Here is a 12,556-nt window from a genome sequence, read left to right on the forward strand (position 1 = left end):
TTGTTGAGCAGCTGCCTTCGGCTCAGGTCATGATCCCAGCGTCCTGGGATCGAGTCCCACATCAGGCTCCTTGCTCGGCGGGGAGCCTGCTTCTCCCTCTGCCTCTGCCTGCCATTCTGTCTGCCTGTGCTCGCTCTCTCCCACTCTCTCTCTGATAAATAAATAAAATCTTTAAAAAAAATAAAAATAAAAATAAAAGCAAGCTCTACACCCAACATAGGGCTTGAACCCACGACCCCAAGATCAAGAGTTGCTACTGAGTTCTACGGACTGAGGCAGCCAGGAGAATTCTCCCCAATAAATAATTTTTAAAGAATACTGGTATCAGAACACAAAGAACTTTCAGAATGCCAGGACCAGAAAAAAAAAAAACTTTACAAAGTCTAACCCTTTTTTTTTTTTTTTTTACATTTTAACATCTCTGAAAATAATAATCTTATAATTGATGTCATTTGAGAGTTTCAATGACAGTACTGTTTTGTAGTGGTTCAAAAGATAAAGATGCATCTTATAACTGATGGCACCTTAGAGTTGATAAAATAACTGTGTATATAAAGCACCTAGTACCTGGCATATAGGCCTCACATAAATTATTTATTATGGCTTACTCATATTTCCATTCCCAATACTAAATCCACTGTCAGGCATAGTACACAGTTAATAAATATTCATTAAGTGAACTTCTACAGGATACCCTCTGACCTTTGTACATCTAAATCCAAATATATTATATGCCTTCCAAAACTACCTTCTTCTCACAAACTTCCTTTTATGGTCAAAGATACCATCATTCTGGGCCATACTGACTTAAAAACCTCAGATCTTTTTCTCTTGACCCTTCCCTTAATCCAGTTTAGGGATCAGATCCCGTCAATTCTTCCTTTATAACTTCTCCCCCAATTTACCCTGAGAAACTTAAAAATGTTTATTAATCCATTAAAAAATAATAAACCCAATACATGTTAACATGACATATTTGATGAAAAACTATATTTTCCAAAAAAAAATGACTAGAATAACATAGTTTTACATTTCTAAAATCTATTTAATGTTTCTGACTTAATAGAATACAGCTGGATTCTCTGCTTTAGCACTAAACCTCCTATGTTGTTTTAATTGAAGTACATGAAGACAATCCAGCCTCACAAAGATATGTGTAGTTGGAAAAGAAAGCAGTATTTTAGTAGCTTTTTCAGAAAACTGTATATTAGTCTTGATAAATGGTAGTCTTTTAAGGGTTAGCCACAATGTAGAATCTGAAACCTTACCAATGGACTCTCTTTGTACTATTCCATTACAGTTCATTGCTATAGAAAATTAAAGTCTACTGAAAAAAATGTTAAATAAATACACACATACCTACATAAAATTCATTGATATATCTTTCATTGTGAATTAATCTTTTACCCATTCATAATTTTACAACATTATACTTGGTCATCTGGAAAATATTGGTTCATTGAGTTACACCAACCTTCCAAATATTGACACATTTCATTATACAATATCTAAAAATCACATTCATTAATACTGTTACCAATTTCATTTGAAAAGTTTAAGTATTGGGAAGTTGTCAAGTTCACAGTGGTAGATACAAATTTTCCAACCTCATAATTTTCACTTGAAAGCTCAAATCTTATCACTGGCAACAAATACTGTGAGCTGTTTTCTTTGAAATGACAGGCTGGCTTTTCATTTTTGAAAAAAACGTCTGCCAAATACCCATGTGTGGATAATCATAGTTTATGTCAGTCATTCTTGCAAGTAAAAATGGTCTCCCATGAAGAAGGCAGCTAGTTTAGCTCACAACTCAATAACACAAGTGCTTTTCCTAAGGACAACTGCAGTTTAGTATAAAGAAGGGATTTATTTGTACTCCCCACTTCATCACACAGAATATTAAAGACATGTCTCAAAGGCTGAAATTTAATAAAATTAATGAATTTTTACTGCTTCATTTGGGACACTGAGAGAAACTAGCTTTTTTTTTTTTTTAAACTATAGTGAAGAATAAAATGACCATTAATACAGTTTGGCCCCACTGCCCTGATTCTTGCTAAGGCACCAGCAGTTTTATTCACCACTACTTTAGCGCTATCAGTGCAAATGTCAACTCAATGAAAATACCAGATAATATCTCGATATTGCTATGAAAATAATTTTAACCTCTCAGAACTCCTGTATCAGAGAGCTGCAAGAGGTGCACAGATCAAATTTGAGAACTGCTAGTCTAGGACTTCATCAAGTTATACCTGGACCATCATGTTAGTCTCCTATTTTTCCCAACACTAGCCTCTCTCCTTATTCATATTGTTTGGCATTACTAAACACAACTTCCTTACAATTCCGCTTTCAACATGTTCTGCCCAAAAATTATGTGATTTCCCCCGCTGGATAGAGGATAAAGTTCAAATCAGCTAGCATCACCTTCAAAGACCTCTACAATCTTTCCTCATCTAACCTTTTCAGCCTTACCTTCCACCACTCCCAGACACAACTATAAGTCAGTCTGATCTATTTAAGGTCTCTGGAAACAAAATTTACACAGCTCACAACTTTGCTTGAAATGTTCCCATTACATAAAATACTATTTCCTTTTATCAAATCTTAAATCCTATTCCATCTCAAGGCCTAGCTCAATGCCCAAATACTTTATGATACTTTTTCTAATCATTAGTTTACAGTGCTTCCTTCCTGGAAATATCACCACAATTACTCTCCTCACGTTATCATATACTGTCTTTGATAATTTAACTTCTGAGTTGTTTATTTAACTTTACATGCTTTCCTTAATCTACCAACTGGATTAAAAACCCTAGAACACAGACACTCTGCTAAACTTCTTTTTTTTTTTTAAAGTAGGCTCCACACCCAGTGTGGAGCCCAACATGGGGCATGAACTCACAACCCTGAGATCAAGACCTGAGCTGAGATCAAGAGTCAGACACTTAACCAACTGTGCTACCAGGTGCCCCAGCACTTTGAGTCTTCTACAGCACCTAGTACATTGTAACAAGCAGAGTGAAAACATCAGTTTTTAAAAATGAAATCAATGAATGAATTCCCTTTCCAAAGGCAAGAGGAATTTGGTTAGATGAATGATTCACATGGTCTATGAACTACTGATGGTTCTTGAAAGTCTTCCAGGTGGACACTAGACTAATTTCTTAGAGTTATTAATGTTTTCAATGGGAATAATTATGCTATTTAATAAAAATCAGCCCATTGGCATCTCATCAAAAGCAATCCTCTCTTTCTCATTAATTCTGATGAGGTTTTTGCAGTGTTAATCAAGAAAATGTAGAATAAGTGACCCATAGGACCTGTTGAAGTGGTTTTAGAGAAAAGATGGCAATCATTGCTCTAAATTAGCAGACTCCAATGTGGAGTCAATTCTATCCATAACATTTTTATTTCCTTAAAAGAAGATATAAATAAATATGATAAAAACATTACATTTGTTAATATGAGAGGTGTAAGAGTGTTTGTTATGTTATGCTTTCTCCTTTTCTATATGTTTGATGTATTTTAAAATAAGGGAAAATGCATTGTGTGGCTCTTGGAAGTATACATGGTATGTCAACATACAAGAACATGCCATTTGACTGATAATATGGTGTTGTCCAGTTTTTACTTACCAGTGCATCATCTTGCAATGAAGCAAAAAAGAAGCCATAGAGCAAGTTAATTTGATCCTTGTGATCAATGAAGTCAAACATTGCAACCAGCCAACGATAAAAAAGTACCTATTGAGAGACAAAATGCTTATCTTTAGAGAAATAAAACTGGCACAGGAGAGAGCTTAATTCCCCACTCAGGGCTGTTTTAGAAGATTCTAGCACAAAGTAGGATAATAGATTTTATTTCTCAGTAAAAATTTATGCTTGAGCAAAGTCCCTGCATCAAGCTATATTGTTCCAAAACTACAGCCTTTGCACAAAAGGCCACTGCCATTACTCCATTAAGTGGCTTTTCCTTGCCAGCCCTTAAGTGGTTCTGAAGGGCTTATCATCAAACTATTTAAAAAGATTACCTTGGTGCTACCAGAACACTTGCCCACACAAAGCCAGGAGACCGCCTTAACCACAGAATCTTCTGGTATTAGAGTTGTTGGAATCATACACTTCAATATCCGAGTGTTTACAGCACTCCCTAAAAAGCAAACTCCAAATTAAACTACATTTTAGAAACTTGATTGTTCCTTTACTATTACTCACTTAGTCCTAAAATCTCACTTTATACTAAAGGCAATAAAAAAGTAGTATTAGGTATCTCTTATCATCTTTACAAAATAGTTTCAAAAAAAATGTATCTTTAAGTTCTAATATAACAATAAAACAAATTCTTAGGCTCTGTATTTCTATTTAAAAAGGAAGGATGCCTACAAGGTTTCTTTTTGGCATGATGAATATGTTTGGGAATTAGAGAGTGGTGATGGATGCACAACTCTGTGAATAAGCTAAAAAAAATCCTGAATTGCATGCTTTAAAAGAGTGAATTCAGGGGTGCCTGGGTGGCTCAGTGGGTTAAGCCTCTGCCTTCAGCTCAGGTCATAGTCTCAGGGTCCTGGGATCGAGCCCCACATAGGGCTCTCTGCTCAGAAGGGAGCCTGCTTCCCCCTCTCTCTCTCTGCCTGCCTCTCTGCCTACTTGTGATCTCTCTCTCTGTCAAATAAATAAAATCTTTTTTAAAAAACAAAGTGAATTCTATATGTGAATTATACTTCAAAAAAATCTTAAGAAAATTTCAAGGTTTTTTAAAAAGATATATTTATTTATTTCAGAGAGAGAGCACGTGTGTGCCAGAGCAGGGGAAGGGCAGAGGGAGAGGGAGAGAAATCCTCAAATTGACTCCCTACTGAGGGCAGAGGCTGACAGGGGGCTCAATCCCAAGACCCTGAGATAATGACCTAAGCCAAAACCAAGTCAGATGCTTAGCCAACTGAGCCACCCAGGAATCCCAAGATTATTTCTTATTTCGTTATTATTTTTTAATGGCACCATAGATTCTGACTTATTTAAAACTACTGACAGACATCCTGCATGAGCTGGTTCATTTAAGAATAAATAAACTAAAGAAATACATTTGTATTCTCCATCCCTCCCAAAAAGTGGGGAGGATAGCAGAATGGAATAGCTATTCTTGGAATTAGCTAGCAGTAATAATATTTTATACTGTCCAATCTTTCCATCATACTCTCTGGGCTTCCATGGAATTCTCCCATCTGGTAATAGAAGTGATGTTGCAAATAACTTTTTATACACCCTGTATCAATTTCTGCTTATTAAGTCTCCAAGAATTAAATGTATATCTCATCAATATTTTTGGTATGTAAGCATTGTTTCATTTACATTATAATGTGGTGATCACAACCACTCACTGAAAAAACATTTTTCTCAACTTCTCATGCAAATATAATTCTCAAAAACATCTTGGATCCATGCATCTTTAACCACTGTTTAACATGCATTACAGTGTGCTGATCACATCCATTCACTATAATAATACTGTTCTCAACTTCTGCAAGTAGCATTCTTAGAAATATATGTGTCTGTAAATACTGTTTTATATGTATTATAGCATGATGATCACATCCACTCACTGAAATAGCACTGATCTTAACTTTGCCTGCAAGTAGCATTCTCAGAAACATCTTATACACATCTTTTTTCCCCCTGAGGGTAAAGACTTCTCTTTATTTTTTTATTTTTGAAATAAAAAGTGTGTAGGCAAGCCTGGGTGGCTCAGTAGGTTAAGCGTTTGCCTTTGGCTCAGGTCAGGATCCCAGGGTCCTTGGATCAAATTCTGCATCAGCAGGGAGCCTGCTTCTCCCTCTGCCGGCTGCTCCCACTACTTGTGCATGCTCGCACTCTCTCTCTCCAACAATAAAATCTTTAAAAAGAAAAATGAATAAACTTTGCCAAACGTAAAACAAACAAACAAACAAAAAAACTACCTAAAATCAAGAAGAAAAGAATTCTAGCTACACATCTTGACAAGCTGTGTGATCTTAAACAAGGTTCTTCAGCCATCTGAGCCTTGGCTTTTCTATAAGTAAAATGGGGATAAAGTATCTACCTCCTAGGGTTGTGAAATGGTAAATGTCCATCACTCAGCCTATGACTGACTATGAGATAGTAATTTCCTAAGGAACTGTAGCTACTGTTATTATCCAGTCAAGGATAAGTAGGATGTTCCAGATTTCCTAGCTCAATGCTATATATTATAGACTCAATAAATGCTATTAAATTTTAAAATTTTTTAAAATAAAATAAAAAATAAAATTTATATTTCTGATGTACGTGATATGATATACATATACATAGTGGAAATGATTATTATAGCCACACTAATTTACATATTATTTCCTCACGTTGTTACCATTTTTCGTGTGGTGAGGGCACCTGAAATCTACTCTCTTGCCAAATTTCCAGTATTCAATACAGTATTATTAACTATAATCATCATGCTGTACATTAGAGAAATTTAGAGAAATTTGTTCATGCTACATACATTCTCAATTTCTACCCCATTATTCTGCAGAGAAGGAAGAAAGCAGTAATGGCAGGTAATGAATCATAAGAATAAAAATTTCTATATTCCACCATGGTTTCTTGTTTTCATTTTCTTTTTTCCCCCACTCCCATCCCCTAACCCTTCTAAAGCTTAAAACAGTCTGACCACTAACAATTCATACATGTACCAAATTCAAGGGGTGAATTCAATACAGACTAAATACTTACTTTCCAGTGACTTTTTAACTTCTAAAGTGTCTGAAGTCCTTTTGTACTTAATATGACATTTCAAACACACCTGCCTCTGAATATGAATTTAAACTTAGCAAAAGATCTACAGGTAAAGATACAGTGGTGATGGACGATATCACAGAAATAACTAAAAGGAGATAAACAATTAAGGGGGCCCTATCTGACATCACCAATTCCAGCTTAAGGGAAAAATGAAAAGTAAGAATAAAAAGCCAGAGATTATGTTTAAAATTGTCATATATAAGTTTCCAAGGCTGAGGCATGCATTTGCCACAAGACCTGGCAAACATCCTGAAAACCTTTTAACCATTCATTTCTGAGATATCAAAAAAGAGAAATTCCAATATAGAAAACACTTGTATATCCCATACATGTTTTAAGAGAAGGGAGAAAATTCTCAATAGACACATCAGTTAAACATGGGTTCCTGGGAAGATAACAGAACCAAACAATCTGAAACCACTTTTAAGAGCCAATTCAAATTTCACTTTGTAGGAAAACACAGAGAACTAATCTAGTAAAAGTAGAGAACTAAAATACCTGAGAGTCATATTTTGAATTCGGCTAGTAATGTGTTATTGCTTTAACACACCCCTGCAAAACATGATGTTAGGGTATACACAAAGGAACCCCATATGCAAGACCCAGGAAAGAGTATATAAATCATCCAGTTTTGATAGATGTCTTAATATTTCAAAAAAAAAAAATAACCAGTAGAAAACCCGGTAGCAGTATGATGTGGTATAAACATAGAAGGGGAGTTAGGAGATCTGAGCTCCTCAGTTCTAGCTGACATTAAACAAGTCTCTAACAACTCTGGGTCTCTGTTTCCTCGCCTTTAAAATGAGAATAGATGTTCAAGGCCTAAAATACCTTCTGAGTCAAAAAATTAATAATAAGAATACTGGCCAGGTGTTCTTTCTTTCTAAGAACGTCTCCCTCTCCATTAAGTCCTCCCCAAGACACTTAGAACAGGAAAGGAAGCATTTCCACAAAAGAAAAAGCATCTTTACTGTTAAGGTCAAACACAATAGAATGGAGACAGTTTCAAAAGGGACTTGCCATAGTAAGTGATCCTGAAAGCAATGAAAGAGACTAAGTGATCTCTTAAGCGGTCTTATCTATGCTTCTTAAGAGAAATACTAAAAATGACTCCCATGTATTTGGTGACAAGAGTCTATACATTCTATTTGTAAAGACATGTAATAACTAACCATTCTCAATATATGTACACAGAAACTTCTGGTTCATAAGATAACTTAAACACAAAAAAGGCCCACTTTATGACCTTACCGGATTGGTTTTATGAAGAAAATAATACAAACAAAGTACTGCAACTAATTCCAATAATCTATTTCAAAGTCTGGAAGGCAAAATTAATAGCAAACTAATGACAAATGTATCCCTTTATCATACCAAATTTGCCACTGAGTGCCACATTTAATAGAACATCAATTTCTTCTGGAGCTAATCCATTCTTCCACGCCACATTTTCCACAGTTTTCAAGTGCTTTTCCAAGATTTTATCTTTACTCTGTGAGGTTTTAGCGGAATCTGGAAAAAGAACAATATTAAATAGTGGGACCTTTAAAATTTTTTCAGTCCTCAACTCCAACAGTTACAACTTAGGATACTTAAAAGAAATCTTTTTTTTTTAAGTAGGCTCTACACCCACCATGGAACCCAACATGGGACTTGGAACTCACAACCCTGAGATCAAGACCTGTGCTAAGATCGAGAGCCAGACACTTAACCAACTGAGTCATCCAGGTGCTCCTAAACAAATAGATCTATGTTAAAAATGCCTTCCCCAAAACCTTTCAAAGCCTTTAAAATTCTAGAATATTTAACAGCAATATTGGAACAGCACCTTCATTAAGGAAAACTGAACCATGTCCTGGCATGTCTGCTCTAAACTAACTAAAAGTACTGAACTTAGACCATAAGCAGATTCAATACTAGGACTGTAGTTCCCAAACTTCCCTGCAAATTGGAATCACCCAGGGAGCCTTTTAAAAATCCTGATGCTCAGACTGCATTCCATGCCAATAAAATCAGAATGTCTTACAGTGGATGCCAGGCATCAGTGTTTTTTAAAGATTCCGAGATAGGGGGTTCCTGGGAACTCAGTGGGTTAAGCGTCTGCCTTCCGCTCAGGTAATGATCCCAGGGTCCTGGAATGGAGCTCTGCATTGGGCTCTCTGCTCAGCGGGGAGCCTGCTTCCCCCCACGTCTCTCTCTCCCTCTCTCTCTCTCTCTGCCTGCCTCTCTGCCTATTTGTGATCTCTGTCTGTCAAATAAATAAATAAAATCTTTAAAAAAAAAAAGATTCCGAGATAATCCCAATGTGCAACAGCTTGGAAACTACCTTGCCAAGAATTTTCTCTGTTGTTGTATCCCCAGTACCCAGAATACTGATATTAGGAAGCACTTAATAAATGCCTATTAAATAAAGAAAAGCATGAATTGAGCAAAAATATGCTTTCCTTTAAAAATCCTTAAGAAAAAGTCTAGGACATTTTTACAGCAATAGAACTTTCATAAGGAAAATTATCTGTCTTACCCTTCTCAAAGTATCTCACTGCTATTTGCAGAGCATCTTCTCCTTGATCATCAGCATGTCCATAATCCTCTGGACTGTCTTGTTCATCATTCAAGCTGTGCTTTGAGTCATCCAGGTCTTTTTCTTCCCCCGCCAGATTAGTCTGATAATTATCACTAACTTGTGAAGTCCTCTTTTGAGCCTGAGGGTCCTTAACTCTCTTTTGAGATGACATTATTGCACACGCTCTATACAGAAACAAGTGTCAAGTTACCATTAAACAAAACCATCCCTTTTAACTCCACAAAGACAGGAAACATATCTGCTTTGTATTCCCAACATTTAGTACACAATACCTAGGATACAAACAATACAGACTCACACAAACACAAAAACCCTAACAAACATCCAGGCAACAAGAAGGCTAACTTTCACAGAAGTCCTTGACCTAAACAGGAATAGGGAGAAACAACTCTCCAGGGTAATATTCACCAGTTGAACAGGACTTCTTTTTTTTTTTTTTTTTTAGAGATTTTATTAATTTATTTGACAGACAGAGATCACAAGTAGGCAGAGAGGCAGGCAGAGAGAGAGAGAGAGAGAGAGAGAGAGAAGCAGGTTTCCTGCGGAGCAGAGAGCCCGATGCGGGGCTCGATCCCAGGACCCTGAGATCATGACCCGAGCCGAAGGCAGCAGCCCAAACCACTGAGCCACCCAGGCGCCCCTTTTGTGGAAAAAAATCAAGCACAAGCAACATAGCAAGTTCTCTTAAAATGGCTCTACCACAAAATCAAGTCCAAAACTAATCCATCTCATACATTCAATCTTACTTTTTCCACTCACTCCTATTTTTCTCCACCCCCACCCCGATTTTGTTTTTAATCTTTTACACTCTCCACTTCATGAGTGCTGTTAAAACAGCTTAGTTCAAAAATGAAACTGGTGACCAAACTAAGGACTCTCACAACAGAATCATTCCCCATTAATTAAGTCATTTATCCAGTAAATAATTATTGAACATCATCAAAAGCAAAGCACTGTTTTAGTTACTAGGGATTAAAAAAAAAAAACAGTCAAGGTCTCTGATCTCCTGAAACTTACGGGAGTAGGGTGGGAGGAGTGTGAGAGAGGGGAGTGACTCCATCTGATTTAAGACTTTGTAGCTGCAGTGTGGAGAACAGAATGTTGGGAGTCAAGGAGTGAAAACAGATGAATTTTTATTTTTTAAAAAAGATTTTACTTACTTATTTGACAGAGTGAGAGAGTGCAAGAGAGGGAATACAAGCAGGGGGAGTGGGAAAGGAAAAAGCAGGCTCCCAGCTGAGCAGGGAGCCCCATGCAGGGCTCAATCCCAGGACCCTGGGATCATGACCTGAGCCAAAGGCAGATGGTAACCCACTGAGCCACCCAGGCGCCCCGCAGTCTTTTTAAAAAATTTGTATGGGGGCGTCTGGGTGACTCAGTCGATTAAGCGGCTGCCTGTATTCCGTCTCTTGCTGTCTCTCTCTGTCATATAAATAAATAAAATCTTTAAAAAAAATTAGTTAAAATTTAAAAGCCTTCACCATTCCAGAAAAAATATGACTGTAGTCTGAACTAGGCCTAAGATAGCGGTGGACAACGTGAAAAATGACTGATAAGCTTTGGAGATATACTGGGCAAGGCCGTGATAAAAGAACAGGATGTACGGAAAAGGAAAGAGAGGAACCCAGAAAGACTTACGTTTTGGGTTCAAATGGGAAAAACTAAGGAAATCGTTGGAATGACAGTTCCTCAATCACACCTCCCTAGAACATGAGGCCAGAGCTGGAGAGCGATATGTGTATCTAACCCAATGGGAGGTTCCGAGTTCCAAGTAGTTTCCTGGGGTCCGAAAAAGGAACGGTAGAGCAGCTTCTCACCCCATCCAGCTGAACTGTCCCATCGCCTCCCAGAAACCCAGCCCCTCACAGACCGCCACTGCAGAGAGCGAGAGCAAACTCGGCCAGGACGATCGACCCACTGGACAGTTATCTGAGCTGGGGAAAAAGCCCAATCCCTGCCACATCTTGCAGAAGAGTTGCTCAGAAATCAGGAGAGTCCCTCTGCTCTGAGAGTCCCCACTTCGCGCGGTCTTTAAAAGTAAAAGTACCTCACCTAATACACTCCTCAGTCGCAAAGCCTCAGGAATCCGAACGCCGCCTCTCGGATTCAAAAGACCGGGCCCCGCCCTGCGCATGCGCTTCTTCAGAGACCCAGGCTGCCCTAGGCAGAGCGGCGTGCTATGCTGAAGCCTGATTGGTTGGGTTACAACTCAACGGCGCGAGGAGGCGCGCGCGCGCCGACGATGACGCAGATCCAATCCCGAGAATCTCTTGCCCCGCCCGCCCCGGGTAGGGGGACGCACGGTTTGTGGACGGTTGCTGCTGGAGCTAGCTGATTGGCTGGCGTTCCCACGATCCTAATAATGTTCGCATTCGTCATTTTGCGTACTTTGAGGCAATTAGTGTCCTTATTCCTGAGTTTAACAAGAGTAATTACAGTGATAATTTTGCTCAGATTGACCCTCAAGTATCAGAACTTTATAGGAAAATATGAAACTGCAAACTTCGCAATAAGGGCTGCTTATCTCTTGCTGAACAAGAGATTTAGGTTATTGAGTCTATGACTTCTGAAGCCATCGCTTTTCCCAGGCAAAGTTCCGGGGTGGGAGGAAAGGACGGCTGGATATGCCCTCTTTTCACCGAGGGCGGGCATACATATCTTACAGGATTTGCCAAAAACCTGCGTCTTAAACTAGATGTGGCACCTTTCACGTAACCTACCAGGCAACACATACAGATTTCTAACTTTGAGGAATCAATGAGTCTTTAAAAAACTGGCTGAAACAGCAACAAGGGTTTAGTTTGAGACCTGAGCCTAGTCCCTACTTTAATCTCTTACTAGGTAGGAATTAAAGAGGAAAGGTAAATTAAATGGCTCTCACTGATTTTTTGAGGCCAAAACATACCCATGAACTGAGCAAAACTGTAGAAGGAAATTGCAATCAGGGAGAAATGAAGAATCAAAGATTAAGTTGTTATATTTGGGAAAGACTACACCAGAAATTACTATTTACCACATATTATATGATTTCCAGAGTACTTCAATGAACTTTTGTTTAATCAAGCAAAAGAACTGAATGTTTGAGATTTTATCTAGTACATAAACTGCTCTTATCTAGGAAAACTGAAAATTTCTCAAGAGTCATTTTCCATACTCTTAATGA

At 37.9% G+C, this 12,556-nt stretch overlaps 1 protein-coding gene across 1 annotated transcript in view; it reads right to left on the reverse strand.

The window, feature by feature from the left end:
- The window catches only part of CENPI (centromere protein I), a 77,040-nt gene extending 65,523 nt beyond the window's left edge, over positions 1-11,517 (reverse strand). Inside the window, exons 1-5 of the mRNA XM_059386113.1 lie at positions 11,446-11,517; positions 9,331-9,557; positions 8,184-8,321; positions 4,034-4,152; positions 3,639-3,746 (exon numbers count right to left, since the gene is read on the reverse strand). Coding sequence (XP_059242096.1) covers positions 3,639-3,746; positions 4,034-4,152; positions 8,184-8,321; positions 9,331-9,544 — 579 coding nt within the window. The 5' untranslated portion in view covers positions 9,545-9,557; positions 11,446-11,517. The remainder of the gene's footprint in view (positions 1-3,638; positions 3,747-4,033; positions 4,153-8,183; positions 8,322-9,330; positions 9,558-11,445) is intronic.
- Between the last annotated feature and the right edge of the window lie 1,039 nt (positions 11,518-12,556).

This window comes from Mustela nigripes, chromosome X, assembly GCF_022355385.1.
Source record: "Mustela nigripes isolate SB6536 chromosome X, MUSNIG.SB6536, whole genome shotgun sequence".
Lineage (NCBI taxonomy): Eukaryota > Metazoa > Chordata > Mammalia > Carnivora > Mustelidae > Mustela > Mustela nigripes.